The sequence below is a fragment of the Phoenix dactylifera genome, chromosome 2, assembly GCF_009389715.1.
Source record: "Phoenix dactylifera cultivar Barhee BC4 chromosome 2, palm_55x_up_171113_PBpolish2nd_filt_p, whole genome shotgun sequence".
Classification (NCBI taxonomy): Eukaryota; Viridiplantae; Streptophyta; class Magnoliopsida; order Arecales; family Arecaceae; genus Phoenix; species Phoenix dactylifera.
In genome coordinates this window covers 9,187,197-9,203,628 of record NC_052393.1, presented here as the reverse complement: position 1 = coordinate 9,203,628, position 16,432 = coordinate 9,187,197, and the positions used below count along the sequence as shown (strand labels likewise).

Here is a 16,432-nt window from a genome sequence, read left to right as displayed (position 1 = left end):
TTCACTTGGTAAACAATGTGAAGAATGCAGACCTGAATATTGCTGAAGCTCTGTGATCATGATGTCATTTAAATTCCAGTGCGACATTGGTTGTTATATGTCTGTGCTTGATGAATATTATAATTAAAGAAATAGATGTCTTCGCATGTTTTTATACTTAAATGGCATTGATCCATACTGAACATCTTCTTTTCCATTATGCTGTCATTCTATGTTGGATGTGCATTATTCATTCCATACCATTCATCATTGATGGAAAGAAGTGGTTTAGGTTATATTTTATGAGCAAGACTGGAACCCCCAAGTGGACAAGCAGGCTTTGCAGCGTGCTCACCGCATTGGTCAAATGAACCATGTCTTGTCTATAAATCTAGTAACAGAACATACCATAGAGGAGGTAATGAAAGAAGTTAAACACAATATCTGAAATAATGTTTTCTTTTGCGAAGAGAAGGGAGAAAGTTTCATGTACTGCTTATCAAGTGTAGTGGTGTACATTTAGGTAATTATGCGAAGAGCAGAGAGAAAGTTTCACCTCAGCAATTGTGTGGTTGGACAAGAGAATGAAGTACAAGGAGCAGGGAAAGATGTTGGGTTTGATTCTGGTGACATGCGATCTCTCATTTTTGGACTCCAAATATTTGATCCGGCGGATCTCAACAAGGGTACCACAAATGGAGAAAATATGGTACAATTAAATGCAATGACTGAAAGGGTGCTCAAAATGCGTAGTCATGAGCCATCAGACAAGGACGATCACAAGTGTGAAATTAATCCAAGAGATATGTTGAATAGCACTGATGTGTTTATGAGAACTAATTCTGCCATCACCAGTTTTGACCCTGAACTCGACGAGGCTTCATATCTATCTTGGGTTGAAAAGTTTAAGGAGGTTTCGCAAGCTACAGAGAGTTCCACTCCAGAGCTGGAAAAGAGAAGATACTTGTCAGAAGAAAAACAATTAAAGCATGAAGCTGATAGGAAAAAGGCAGAGGAGAAGAAATCGGCCAAGTGGGAAGCTCTTGGTTACCAATCATTGGCCGTCAAAGATCCTGATTTCATGGTGGATAATAATATGATGTCAGATGTAGGGTCCATCCAATTTGTGTATGGAGATTGTACTGATCCATCAAAAATTTGCCCTATGGAGCCTGCTATAATATTTAGGTAACATTTTCTCCTTTTTGCAACTTATAACAAAAATCTCCTATCCCGTTTCATTTACTTGTTTGTTTTTCTATTCATATCCTTTCTCTTCCCTGTGTCTTACGGATGGCCAACTAATGAGTCCTATACTGGAATATCAGTGGGAGTTCTACAAACTTCCTTGCTTTCGAATCTGTACAAGAAGGGCTAAGAATTTTTTTACCTAACATGTCTCCTAGATGAAAATATCAAATATCATATTATTAAGATGATCATATGCAAATAGTTTTGAACTTTTCGTTTCTTGCATAAGAATTTCAGGAAGCAATTTTTCCAGTGTTTGGTTAGAATTTTAGAGGCAATAAATACTGTTCTTCACCTGAACTATACAAGTTCTTCCTCCCAGTTTATTATATATTAATATGCGCTTCATACAGAAACTACCTTTTCTAATGGCTTATCAGAAGTTTTGTTTGCAGTTGTGTAGATACTTCTGGAAATTGGGGACATGGAGGAATGTTTGATGCTCTAGCTTCGCTTTCTACATGCATACCAGATGCTTATCACCGAGCTTTTGAATGTGGCGATCTTCATCTGGGAGATCTTCACTTAATAAAGATAAATGGTTAGTCTTTGTATCTTGCAATTGTCACCACCATTGCCATGCACCATCTTCTTATTTTCTTCTTATTGTGATCCTATCTGTTAAAGTGGTTTTAGATAGTCAAACAAATAAAGTAAAGAAACCGAATCAGCAGGAATGTTGCCTTCAATGAACCAAGAAGCTTTATACCATTAATACATGCTCATAAACATGCTGCAGATAATTAGCATTCTGCTCTTTGTATGAAGTTTTTTAATGCTATTGAGGAATCAGAATTAAATTCAATTTCTTATGGTAGGGCAAAATAGCCATTCTTTGATAAATCGGCACCTGTACATGGAAAATCTTTCATCTTGCTCATTAAAAATCTAGCTCCCGACATAAGAAGTGTTTAGAATTTTCCGTCAACTCACAAAGATATTAAAACCTAAGATGGTGTAATGCTGTATCAATTGTGATAACCCTGGACTCCTGGTTTTGTTTCTTGTGAACTTCATCTAGAACTTTTACCGCCCCCTTTGCAATTAGTATCTTTAACCTTATAATTCATTTTGTTGAGTGCATGTCTATGATTATCTCAAACTCAAGCAATCAAGTCTCATTGTGTTTGAAAAGCCATTTGTTGTTTACCCAAACAAAAAGAAACCACTTATTGTATAAATATTTTCCATTCAGATGCACCAACATTAGGTCTTGTATCTCTCTTCCAAGTCTCCTTCCTGGTAGACCTGGAAAGAGAAAATGGACTGTCTTTGTTATCGATACTAGGTAAGACAGACTTTTAGATAGCTTGAAGGTAACTTTGATGGACAATATCATTTCTTTTTTTGGTAAACTATAGTGTGATTTTTTTGAAGGTGCTTAAAATACTACATGAATATTAAGGTAATTTTTTTGTGCCATGCTTTCTAGTGAACCCAAAATTTTAAAATTGATTTTTCCTTGCTTCATGTTATCTATCCTCAATTTGTTGGATAATGCTGTTCGTCGTTGTTATGGTGGTAAAACTGAGGAACTTTAATGTCACATTTGGCAAGAGACCATGAAAAATCGATTTGCCTTCCAATTTGGGTATTTGCTGCTACATTTGCTTTAACAATTTAAATATTTTACATACTAATAATCAAGGTTTGTTGAACCACAGGGGGTCGTATTGGCCAGCGACCAGTTTAGTACGGTTCCTATATATACAATACCGAGCCGAGGCATACTGGAACCAAGGGGAGGGGGAGGGAGAGGGAGAGGGGGAAGAGGGAGGAGGAGAGGAGAATAAAAATGAGAGGGAGAGGTGTACCTCATCGACGGCAGCAACAGCATGCTAACCTTACTGCGGAGTTGTTATTATTGCAGAACCCTAATTCCTGCTGGCATCATCTTTGCGGAGCTCTTGTTGTGGAGCATCGAGAGAGAGGAGAGAGGGGAGAAGAAGATCAGGAGAGGAGAATAAAAAAGAGAGGGAGAGGCGTACTTCATGAGCAGCGGCAACGGAACCCTAACCTTAGCTGCGGAGTTGTCGTCATTGCAGAACCCTAATTCTAGCTGGCATCAAATTTGCGGAGCTCTCGTTGTTGTGGAGCAATGAGAGAAAGAGGAGAGAGGGGAGGCGATTGGGAGAGGAGAATCAAGAGAGAGGGAGAGAGGGAGAGGAGAATCAAGAGATTGGGACAGGGAATCGAGAGAGCGGGGGAGAGGGAGAGAAATCGAGAGAGCGGGAGAGGACTTCAGTAGGGTTTTTATTTAAAAATCGGTTTGGTTTTGGAACTAGATCCGACCGGCAATTGTCTTGGGAACCGGTCAACCTAGTTTGGTACGCTTCGAAACTGTTCGATTCAGGATCGTTCGGTAGTCCTTGCTAATAATCAAGGTTTGTCAAACCGGTACTAGGGCTCATACTAGCCGATGACTAATTCGGTATGGTATTGGTCATACCATGCCATTCCGGGGTGTAACTGAAACAGGGAGGGTGAGGGGGAGAGGGAGAAGGGGAGAGAAGAGAGAGAGGTAGAGGATGGGGGAGAGAGGGGGAGGCTTACAGCTTAAGACACTCCAGTTATGGTTCTTGTTCATGACAAGGAGCTAGTTTTATGTGAAGAGTTTGTAGCTGCTAATGATTCCTTGTTCTGATTGCCCCACCACTTTGTACTGTCTTTAATAATGTATAAATACTCTAGAGTGGAAAATAGTAATATAGTTATTCCACTGGCTATTAAGTAGAAAACTGAAATTTAGGAAGATGTAGGTTAAATCTTGTTTGCTATTGACAATATTTTGCACTTTCTGGAACTATGTTAACAGATTTTATGATAAGTAATATGACACTTCATTCAGCCCAATTCTTTTATGATTTAAAAATTGATTTGATTTTCAGAATATTGTTTGCACTCTGTAGCTGATGCAACCTTTCTGATTAATAATCTAGTTGCACTTTTTTTATCGGTTTGCATTAAAAGCTTTCATATTGTATCTATCACCAACAGAAAAATTCTTTCTATCCATGTCATCGTATACTTCATGAATACTCATGATCATCTACAAGCATGTGAGAATCATGTGGTTGCTCCATTAAAGCTTAGTAATGATATTGATCACAGGAAGGTCTTGGGGGATGGAGCAGTGGTCAATGAATGTAAAGATGCTGGACATATTACAATCATAATACTTGATTCTGCTCTCTATGGCCAATATTACCCAACTAATCAGAAACATGATCATTAGGAGATAAACTAAATTGGAAGGTTTGCAAGATGAAAAGTAAAGGCAAGGTTAATTAAAGGTCGTAAAGCATTGAGCAACATAGACGCTAACTGTATCACTCCTTCAGACTATCAAAGATGAGTCAACCAAAAGAATGCTACTCTGTCTTGAATAGCTGATTTTGAGTTGGAAAAACTCATAGGTGTGCAGGACAAGGATTCATGTCCTAGTGTGTTACCATACCATTCTGATAAAAGAACATTACCCGATGGCTTCGCTCAAGAACTGGGACATCTTGACCATCCAAATTGATGCCAACCCAGATGGAGAACATTGCATTGCGAAACGTGGGATGACCCCGCATCCTGGACACCATTTTTATTATTTGCCCCTCTTCATTCTTATTGTTAAAAATGGTTGTTCCATTCAGTCTTGGTAGGTCCTAACCCATCCCAGTACTGTACCATCCTGGGACTAGACAGGAGATGTACTAGAACCAGGACTTTAATCCTTGGGTTGGTAATCATTGAAGTAATTTTTTTCTTTAAAAAACCTTCTATGCTGTGTTTCAGCTTAAACAGATCTACAATGAAGGAAGCTGAGGAAGGTAGTATGTTTTCTTCTTTTTTTTTTCAAATACTGCTATGAGCGTTGTTTTTTTACATTATTTTAAACATGCATTCATGACACTATCAGAAAGCCCTTACCATGAGTGACCAATGAAGTCAGTCTATCTAGACAGAAGAATGTATTTGGCCAACTTCATCTTTGTAAAGGAGGCAACATGTTAGTTTGGCAGCCTTTGGTGGGATAATATAATATAGGTATTGGAAAAAAATTCCATGGCTATTAGATGTTGGACAAGGAAGGTAGGAATCTCATTTTTCCAAGAAGCATTAGGAGATCTGACATGTTTTGAGGACAGGGAAATTCTTTTCATTGGGGAATCCAACTAAAGCTAATTATGAAGCGATAGAATATGAGTCTGGGGAGCATTGCTAAATGATCATTTATAGATCATCACCTCTCTCTTTCTGTCTCTCTCTCTGAGCTTGTACTTCATCCATACAGCACCTATTTTATGCAGTATACTGTGTGATTATCTCTGCATATGTCATGTTCCACTTTCCTAACTATTTATCATACCGCAGGAACCCACAGTGACAAAGGTGATGTCCTAGATGTTCCTTTGTGGGTGGCACTAGCTGTTGTGCAGTCATATAATCCAAGACGTAAAGTTCCCAGGAGTGATATCTCTATAACTGATTTTGAAAGATGCTTGTCAAAGGCATCTTTCTCGGCTGCTCAGAATTCTGGTAGTTATCTAAATCCCTTTCCATTTCATTAAAATTTGTTGATAATATTCTCTTATTTCTTTATGTATTTCCTAAGTCTTTATGTCATTATGAAGCTCTCAAAAAGAAATATTGAAAAAATGGCTGTGACCTCTATTTCGCCTTTCAAACTATTTCAACTTTTATGCATTATGACAAGGCGTTTTGCATTATAAAGGCATGCACACAAATATTCTCATCAACTTTAGTTTTCAAAATATTCCCTTCTAGATGTTAGATAGGGTTTTGTTTGTGTGTTTGCATGTGTCCGCGCATGTGCTTGTCATGAATCTGGTAATCGTAGAATCAAATGATCAAATTTCAAAACTAAAATCTATATTTTAAACACATTCTAATGAATATGCTCATTGTGAGGACTCGTGCGGGCATGTATTTAGTCCCACTATAATTGTGCACTAGAAAGATCTTGGGTACTTATATAGAGCCAGAAAAACTAAATAATACATTTTGGTTGGGTGAGATATTGGATCGTTACAAGTAGTATCAAAATGGACTCGGTTTATGGCCCATGTAAACTAGGGATGCTATAGCACAAGCTTTTTTAGTGCTAACCACAATCCAATCATTGTGTTCGTAATTGGATTTAATTGGACTTGGATCCTTAGCCTGGTGAGATGCCAAGAGTTAAACTTGATGGGGGCGGTATGTGAGGGACTGAGGGCTCTGTGCGTTCATATATTTGGTCCTACATCAGTTATGCATTGGGAATATTTGAATTCTTATGCTGGATCAAGAAATCCAAATAATAACCTCCAATTAGCATTTTTTGGTGAGGTCTTGGATCATTATAAATAGTATTAGAGCCGATCCGATCTATGGCCCACATAGACTAGGGGACACTGCAAGACAGGCCTTTTTGGGGTTGCCCACGTGCTGATCACGGTGATTAGGATTGGATCTTTATGATTGGACTTTTAGCCTGGCAAAGACGACATGACCTAAATGGGGGGATTATGTGAGGACTTATGCGAGCGTATGTTTAGTCCTTCATTAGTTGTGTGTTGGGATTTGGGAAGATCTCGAGTACTTGTTCAAGGTCAAGAAATTGAATTAATACCTTTTATCTGGCCTTTTGGGGTAAGGTCTTGGGTTGTTACACTCATGGATGCCTAATGCGTCGTCATTAGAGTTAATAGTGTATTTGGGCACAGGAATCTGAAATTGCACCTGTGATGACTTTGAAGTTTGCTTCTTCCTTTTTTTGATTTTTTATCCAATTGGCAAATAGTTGATTTAGTAGCAACTAAAGAAAAGGTACAAGGTTCTTATAATGAAGAAGGAAGCATATGGCAAAACATGTTCAATATTTATATAACTAAGGAGAAATGAAATAAAGAATAAAGAATAGGGTCTGACTCAGTCAGTGTTCCATCAGAGAATAGATTATTTGTGATAAAACACAACCAACATTAGCACCATAATAGAAGAGTATCAAGTATACAAGCAGAACCTGGGAAGTTTAACTGTTTGCTTAGATTTGTGTTGATTCGACATTTGACACAAAAGGCAAATGAGTGGGCGTGATACTCAGTTTTCTTATTGAGCCAACTGAAAAACCCAGACCAATTACTGTGGCTACTTGAGTGGCTTGATTTGGCCTTGTAATACATATGTTTTTCACAGAGAATTTTGCTGTCAATTTGTTACATTTGTGCCTTTTGAATTCCTTTTTAGTTATTTTTTTTCAAATTTTATTTTTTTATCAGTTTTAAAGATTGGTTAAGATTCAATAATCACATAATTTTGGAATGGACTAGGGTACAAGGAGCAGGGAACTGGCACTTTTAGATGATTTTAGGTGCTAAATGTTTAGGAAGCATCAAAAAAAAAATCATCTTAAATTCAATATACTCATCTTGCTGTTGCATATTAAAATTGAATAGACGAGGATTAAACACTGATAATAATAGTACCTATCTACAATGGTTCGAAGCTTTAGAAAGTGGATGTAGGAGGGGGAGTAGGAGCAGGAAATCAAAAATCAACGCCGAAAATTTGCCTGATGTACTCCATGCATGTTAGAGTGACTAAGAAGAATAATTGAGGATGATTTTTGAGTTTCAAACTATTTCCCACTATATATGTATAGCACTTATTCGGAATTAGTATTATGAATAAATGATGCCTCACATGTGTTAGCTCGGCATTGAAATAGTTTTGATCATGGTCCATCCAGTACCAGGTGTGGTACCGGTCACCAATAAGTATGGTACAACATCGTCCGATACTATACTGGCACATGATATGGTATGATGTACCAGTCATCTGATCAGTAGGCTATGCCATTTTGCTTTTTTTTTTTTGTTTTTCAGTTTTTTAGTTTTTTCTATTTTTTTATTTTCAGTTATTATTTTAATTATTGTGATTGTTTAATTTAGGATTTTGATGTTATTTTGATATCTTTTTTGTCATCAGATGGTCTTGAAGTACAATTGAAGTATGTTTAATTGAGTATACACATAATATAATAAATGGACTCAAAGTATAAAGTACGTAATGACATCAAAAATTTTGTGGAGTGCCGATGTCCCGGCATCTAGGCCTAGGATATTACACCAGTTCTTCTCTACTGCTTACAGTCTCTTCTGGGAGAGGCACGAAGATCTACATCATTAATGGTAGCCCCCAGTGGTATGGCTTTGGATTTCTTCTCGTTGTAAATTCCAAATTCCAAGGGCCCCAAACCTAGTGGCACTCAATCACCGCCTATACGAAAAAACCTCTGACTAATGAGGTTCTCTTGTAGATTGGATTTGCCTTGGCGAATCCAGAACTAGAATGTGATTTGTATTGTGAAGGCCAAATTGAGCCCAGTTCCTAGCAACCTCTTTCCTCTACCATTGGCCATTTAAGCTCTTCTAGAGAGTAGCCTGAATCTGTGTCTTCTCAAGGTCATCTAGAATCGATGCCTCATAGTCTTTCGAATCCCTCGAGAGGTAAGAAGGTGGTTCTGCTTCCGTTCAATCTCCACCTTTTTCTTAACCTTTCTTACTTGTCTTGAAATTGGCAAAGTGCTTTTTTATTACTTGGCAGGCCTCCATGGATCTGATAATGAGACACATTAGAGTAATCATTGGCTAGATACTGCTTTAACTTGATCACCCTTACTTCTTGGAACTCCATGTCGCACCATCTGCACCTTCAGGTGGTGTTGGCCTAAAAGCATCATCCTATGATCTCGGCCTATATCACGATCTAACTCCTTCCATCCTGGATCTGTTTATGCAAGTTTGACAAATATTTGTCATATATTTTTAAATCAATTAACAAACACTTAATTAATTATTTAAAAAATAGTAAAAATATATTGTAATGCAAAAATAGTGAAAATATATTGTATTGCAAAAAATCACTAAATTATTTCAGAAAATGCTTCTACATTATCTATACAAAATACTAATAATACTAATCTTTCAATTTTTATAATTATTAAAATATTTTTAATTAATTATTATATAATAAAGTGATATTTAATAATAAGATCTGTAGAAAATTAATTCTAAATCAGATTCCATATATTTTTATTTCAATTGATCATTATTTAATTGATTATTTAAAAATAGTGATTTTTATTTAATGAAAAAATCAGATTATTACTTTGGAAAATACTTATCAGTTATCCATACATCAAACTATTTTTTCAAGGTTTTTGTAACTATTTAAATATTTTTAATTAATTTTTATCAATAAAATATTATTAATTATAAAATTATCAATAAAATTAATTTTAATTCGGATAAGTAGCATCCTACTAGTGGTGCTACATATATTTTTCCTAGCTCATAGGATATGCACTAATCACTACCATGGTTCATATTAAGCTAAAATCAAGGATTAACGTTTCGATGTGCCTTGTTGGTACCATACTAATTCGATAAAAATACAGTATCTAGGACATCCCAGGACATCGGTTTGCACATGAACTGGAATATCCCAACCTTGCCTGTTGATACCAGTTGGGTTGGCCTTGGTTGGTTGCATCCCAACACTTGGGATGACCTGGTGTATGGGGGGACACAACTTTTCTCTTTAGTCTTCATCATTCTTGTTGCTACTTCTCCATCCATCCCGACCTATCTCACCGACCCAGGACCAAACTGTGATGGGTGCTGGCCGGTACCAGGACTTCAATGCTTGGCTGAAGTGGTTATGAGTTAACAATGTGAGCAGGATGCTACTTCTACAAGATTGAACACTTCAGTCACTTCAGTTTACAAATCTAGGTTTATCACCTCCCAAGAAATTCCTCACAAACTAGAGAATTAATAAAGAATAAAAGGCTGTACACTTAGTATACTTCTCTAGTACTGTTTTACTATTTACATTCAGGATCCATCCATCTGTAGTATATTTCTAGAAATCCATTTATCTAGTCATAAGCTTTTTTCTAGAATTACCACCTCCAAATTATTAATCCTTTGCCTCGTGTTTGCACATTCATGTGTAATGCAAGCTATCAGTAAGCAAAATTTTGGGCAGTTACAATCAAATATCAGGTAAGGTACAGGTGTTTGGTCAAGCTGGAGTTTATTGAGTGACTTGCGTAGCATGCTAATTACCTCATTCACATTTGAACAGATAAAACATTAATATGCATTTGGGATCATGACATTAGAAATTAGTACTTTGATTTATAAAAAATTAGATCAATTGTGTTGCATTTGTAACAGAAACTGATAATTTCATATAATGATTCAACTTCATGAATTTACCTGCATTGCAGGAAGTTGCAAACCAAGTACCACTACCAAGATAAGCTAGACAATAGTGAGCTTAGAGATGGATTATGCCAGCATATGCAATTTTGATGAGTGAGAATATTTCAGGGAGTGAAATGTCATGAGCATGTTCTTTCTACTATTCACTGTAAAAGGATAATTGGATTGGAAATTCTTGTCTTCTTAGATACTGTCACTCCATGACGATTGATGACACATTAGATTCCTATTACCTAAGCAGACAGCATCATTTTTCTGTGACTTATCAGCATTTAATACCTGCAGTGTCAACTCCTGACAGTCGTCTTCCCAAGGTTATGTTAAATTATTAAGAGTCATCAATAAGCTTATCTATGCCTCACACACACACACACACACCCACCCATACAGATGCATGTGAGTTTGCAAATGATGCATAAAATACGATTAGCTAGAGCATCAATTTTGCCATTATTCATTGATCTCAATTGTTTTACCATTATTCATATTGTTGTGGGTTGTCTTCAAAGCATCTATTCATATGCCACGCATTGGCTATGGATCCCAACATTCTGAGTGGTACACAGTGGAACGCCTCCTTCGAAAGTATGCTTCAATCCATGGCATTAAAGTTTTTGTGTAAGCCCTTAAACGTGCCTCATTTTATTGCTGTCTTTTGCTGCCTTGGGTTAAGCCTCTCTTCCTTTGTCATAATCCAGCAAATTTGGTTACAGGTACTACTTCCGTCGTCCATCCAAAGAACAATAAAATATGAACATATGAGGTTCCCATGAGAAGCCAAGCTATCTTGTGAAGAACGCTGTATATAAGCATCAACTGCTATGTTACCAGGAAGAAAAATCTATAAGATGCTGGAAGTGTCTGTTTACCTTTCTCATCCAAGCTTTTAGGTTTAACGTTAGGAGAAAATGTTTGTAACTGCAGCTTAAAAGAAATATAGGGTCATGTAACTATGGCAAAAAAAAAAAAAAAAATACAGCAAAACTGCGAGACTAAATCATTGTTTGACTCACCGCTGTATCTACGGATGGATATCAAAACCAGCTTTTTGGCAGTATCCATTGAAGTAGTTGTAATTTTGGTAAATCGTTTTCTGTTCAGACTACTCTATTTTTGACTAAATACATTACAGCATCTTTTAACTCACTTACGTTTCCTTAGGGAAAGTCTAATGCAGTTGGAGGATTTCAGTTTTGGTAATTTAGTTGTCCTTGACGGCCCAGGGATGGAGGGGAAGAGATGGGGTGGTTCCAAGAGTATGATATTACGTGGGCACTATAATTGAGTCGCTTCGATAGTTCAATCATTTCGGGAAAGGGTGTTGCGCACAAGAGAGATGCGCGGGCCACTCCATACGTGAATCCTTATCATCTTGGTATGCTTATTTTATTTTTAATGGATTTAATGTCACCAAAGTGAAAGTTGTTTTTTTTTTGGTAAAAAAAAAAGGAGGGGAGGGGGAGGGACCAGCCCACCCGCATAGCAGCTCCACTACTGGGCTCTTCCACCAGAGAATGTTCGATACAGGTCGCAGGTTTCGCGTGCCTTTTTCGACCCGTGGGCTCAAGCCTCATGTGTGGGTACATCACCCCAGCGCCACCTTGCTACAGATGGAAGAAAAGCATCTCCGCCAACGAGCTGTTCGGATGTGGGGCATCCGGTCTTCTAATTTAATGGATACCCGCGCGTTTCGAATCCGGACAACTCGGATGGAATTATCGCCCCCTTACCACCAGGCTACTACCTTGGTGGCAAGGGAAAGTTGTTTGATGAGAGTGATTAACAAACAAATTTGGGGCGGATTAATAACTAGCATGATGTACCAGCTGGATTTTGGTACACCATCGGACCCCTCTGCTCCTTTGTGCATGGGATAATCTAGTATGAATCATCTGCCATCCTAATTGTTACAAAATTTGATTACTAGAATTTCTCATTCAAGATATTACTTGCAAGATAATGGATATGTATATATCTATCGTGTTTTCATGCATGTGTAGATGGATAGATATGTTTGTGTGCGAGAACATATGGAATAAAATTTAGTTGGTTGAGTGAAGTTGAGGTACATTTTTATGGTATCATGTAGCTGACAAATGTTTTAGTACGTAACTTTAAATAAAAATTGGCAACAAATTGACAAGGTTTGTAAGATTGTATAGCTCAATTTTGAGAGGCAAAAATAGCATCGTGAATATATTTAAGAAATAGATAAAAAGCAATCACATGCATGAATAATAAGCATTTTTGTATTCACAATTAAAATGTCCATATTTTCAGTTGATAGACGCAAAAATATCTATTATGTTGACCGTTAATTTTTTTCACGGCCTTTATTTTTCCGCACACTCATTTCTTAACTTTTGTGCCTACTCGGCTGTTGATTGGGCAGGTAATCCCACTAATAGACGCTCCACCACTAGCTGCAAGAAGCAAATGATTAATTCCAAATACAGTATTGAAGCACAAAATATTACTTAAAAGCTTATTTGGTTATATTTGTTGTTAGAAGGTATAAAAATTAAGTATTTCAATGCCATGGTTCTTCATTATAACAATTAAAGTGCTATCAAATTGCTCACAACGATGTTTTCTATGAGTGCACAAAATATATCGAAAATGATTGTTATTTTGTATGACAACATATTAGTCGTGATGTGGTACAGCTCCTCTCAGTCATCTTAGTTGATCCGGCTGTTGCAAGGTACCTCCTGGCTTATAGCTCCACAAGGAAGAAGGTCTACTTGGCCGCAGAACCGCAGTGTTGGTGCCCGAATGCTTGCGTCGGCGGAGCTCCCGACACTAGGTTGTTTGACTAAACTACGTGTCGGTTTCGTTCTAAAAACCTTCGTGCCCCTCCATCGGGGCCGGGGGTCAAGGCCACCAATATCCTCCTCTGCTTGCCGGCGGCATTGGATGCGGCTGGGAGTGGGTTGGTTATGACCGGGAACTTCACATCTCGTGCTTACAATGCTGAGAAAGTTATGTAGGCAGGGGTGATGCTGCGGTCAAAGTACTTTGATGACCACACTGGGAATTAGCAAGGCTATCAAGCCAGATGCTTGATTCATCTGTGGATGTTTTGAAGCCAAGGTTTAAGCGTCCTTTTGTCATGCATCTACACTGTATATTTGCTAGGTTACCATCCTTTGATTCTTGAGCTAATGTACTTTGTTGTGGGGTTGTGATTGTGTACCATCGATTGAGCCGCCATACAGAATACATGATGTTGTTTTTTCTTAGTTTGCACTTTTTTTTCTGAAAATTAAAAAAAAAAATAGTGGAAGCAATTTGTACAATTAATTTTGGCATACATCCAATTCACAAGCGGTTGTACTGCTTGCAAATTCAATTTCCTCTACCTTCACTTAAGAGGTGCATATCTAAATTTTGATCCAAAATCCTACCCATCAAAAGCATTATTTCTAGGCGCGAGCAAGTATTAAGTTGAACGATTGTTAGTTATGGCTCGTATGAAATTATAGTATATATGTTTTGGTATTAGGTAAATCTTCTAGTTTGTATCAGGTCGAAGGTATCTTTACCCGCCTCGAACCCGAAACAAGAAAATTTTTATGGATCTACCTTTGGACCCATAATTGAATAATCAATCCAAGTGTTTTTATGGGTCCAAATTGTTTCAGAGTCCACTACTGGTAAGCTCCTGATCTGCAAATCAGAGTGATAGTCTTACTGCAATTTCTAACATTTAATATGCAAGCAAAATTGGGATTAGGAGACGGCCTATTTGAACCTATGTTAATGAGTAACCATTCCAGAGGATGTTGTATATATGAAATTTGGACATGTATATTAGATTGCACTCAGTAAAATGCTAAAATAACTATCACAAACAATCTTGAAGGTCCTGTGGCTCTATTTCTTGTCCATATAGCATCATGGATGGGGAGTTGGTAAATTAAACCCATATGTAAGATTATAAGTGGGACCACACATACCAAAAAAGAAAGCAAAGAATTTATAATCAAAAATTGGGGTGAGTGATGGCTTCAATCGGTGGAGGAAAACCGGCTATGCCCACCCTCGGCGGTGCGGTGAAGGCTCCATCGTGGGAGGAGGTGGCGAAGAGCACGCCGAGGCAGCCCGTGTGGACCAATCACCGGATATCTGCCCGTGAGTTGGTGGCGCTCCAGAAGTGCTTCATTGAGGTCGTGGAGGTCCCGGAGGAGGAGCTGGAGGGGACGAGAGAGATCTGGAGAAGCTCGACAGTCTTGGTGCGAAGCTTGGGTAGGAGAGTCCTGACAGAATGGGTGGCGAAGGAGTACCAACGGGTGGGGAAATTGGAGTACAACGTAGATTGTTTTCCTTTGTCGGAAGGCTACACGGCGGTGAAGTTTGCGAGCAAGCAAGATCGGGAGGCTGCTGTGTTGAGTGGACCCTGGACGGTGGCTGGCCAGCTGCTGGCCGCGGATCGGTGGCGGCCCAACTTCGTGCCGGGCGCGGGCGGAGTTGGGAGAGTGGTGGTTTGGCTACGACTGTCGGGGCTACTTATGGATTACTGGAGGATGGCCACTATTTTTCGGATTGCGGCGGCGGCGGGTAACCCACTGGCGGTGGATAGTTTCATGGAGCAGGGGCGGTGGTTCGGTTATGCGAGGGTGAAGGTGGAGGTGGATTGCTCTGCCCCTCTCAAGCCAGGGACCTTTGTGATGGGGCGATCGAAAGGGTGTGGGGAGAGATTCTAGCAGGGATTTGTGTATGAGAATCTACCTGCCCTGTGTCCCAAATATGGGAGAATCGGCCATCTGGGGCTGGACTGGGGGATGTCCACCCCTATGACAGTGGAGGAGCCTGCTGCACTCCATCACCCATGGCAAGGTCTTTGGTTCCCTTGGAGAGCACCACTTCACCGGCCATTGGCTTGCTATTGTGGGCCTGTGCCCAATGGCACAACTCACCCGTCCCAGCCGAACTCGGAACATCGGGAGGAGGAGAGAGCTAGCTGGCACCATCGCTCACGGCCGCCCCCGCTCCGCCCCTGACTTTCGGCATCGACGCCGCATCCCCCAGTTCCGACAAGGAAGCCTCCACCGAGGCCACCCGGTTGAGCCGGACCGTGCCATGGCCCCTCAACCCCCCGGGAAAAGGTAGATGGTCAACGCCTCTGTCCACCGCATCTGCCCGTGGCGGCCGACCGCACAACGTCGACAAGGGTGGAGGGGAACTTTTGCTCCTCCGGCGAACGCCGCCCACTGGCCTCCTCGGCGTCCCCGATGCCACCGAAGGACCCAAACCCACTTCCGTCGAGCTCAGCCCCAGCGGTCGCTTGGACGGGCTCCTCGACCTCTTCCGTGGGCTAAGGCCGGGCCAGCCATGCGCCCAGCGACGACAGGCTTGGGCCCCTCCCCAGCCCGGTTCAAACTTGGATTGAGCCCACCCAAATCCGGCCTGGTACTCGACTCGACGCCGTACTCAATGCCAACACCAGGTTGACTTAGTCCACCCCCTCGCGTACCCATTCTGGCCGTCGAAGCATCCTTCTCCGGCGTCTTCCTCCGGGCTACCTTCGAGGGTTTCTGCCAGCCCTCTAAATCAATCGGAGAACACTAGAGATCGCCTTAATACCCTCTGCGCTCGGACCAGAACAGGGAGGTGTCGACGCCGGGTCCCGACTTGCCACCGACTCAGTCGTCACCTTCCGCCTAGCTGCCGACTTGGCCGCCCGCTGATGCCAAATCCAACTCATTACCATCCAAGGGCCGAATACCGGTTGCTCCTCCAGCGCTTCTCCCTCCGCATCCTCTAGCCTTGGGATCTCCGGAGTCTCACCTCAAGTGGCATTTTCCTTTTCCGGCGCCGAACTAGGGGACTGTGGGGGAGGATCCTGTAGCCAATGCATGCCATTTGGCACAGCCAAACAGTGAAGGATCACACAATCGCATCATGCTCCAGTT

The 16,432-nt window shown here is 40.1% G+C and overlaps 1 protein-coding gene across 8 annotated transcripts in view; it reads left to right on the top strand.

The window, feature by feature from the left end:
• The window catches only part of LOC103697923 (probable helicase CHR10), a 36,919-nt gene extending 25,256 nt beyond the window's left edge, over positions 1-11,663 (top strand). For 6 of the 8 annotated variants that reach the window (XM_039120356.1, XM_039120376.1, XM_039120360.1 and 3 more), the window contains 6 exons: positions 272-397; positions 503-1,167; positions 1,626-1,771; positions 5,596-5,760; positions 11,027-11,135; positions 11,231-11,663. In XM_039120356.1, coding sequence (XP_038976284.1) covers positions 272-397; positions 503-1,167; positions 1,626-1,771; positions 5,596-5,760; positions 11,027-11,135; positions 11,231-11,264 — 1,245 coding nt within the window. In that variant the 3' untranslated portion in view covers positions 11,265-11,663. The other 2 variants (XM_039120370.1, XM_039120365.1) reach the window with 2 other exon arrangements.
• Positions 11,664-16,432: the final 4,769 nt, after the last annotated feature.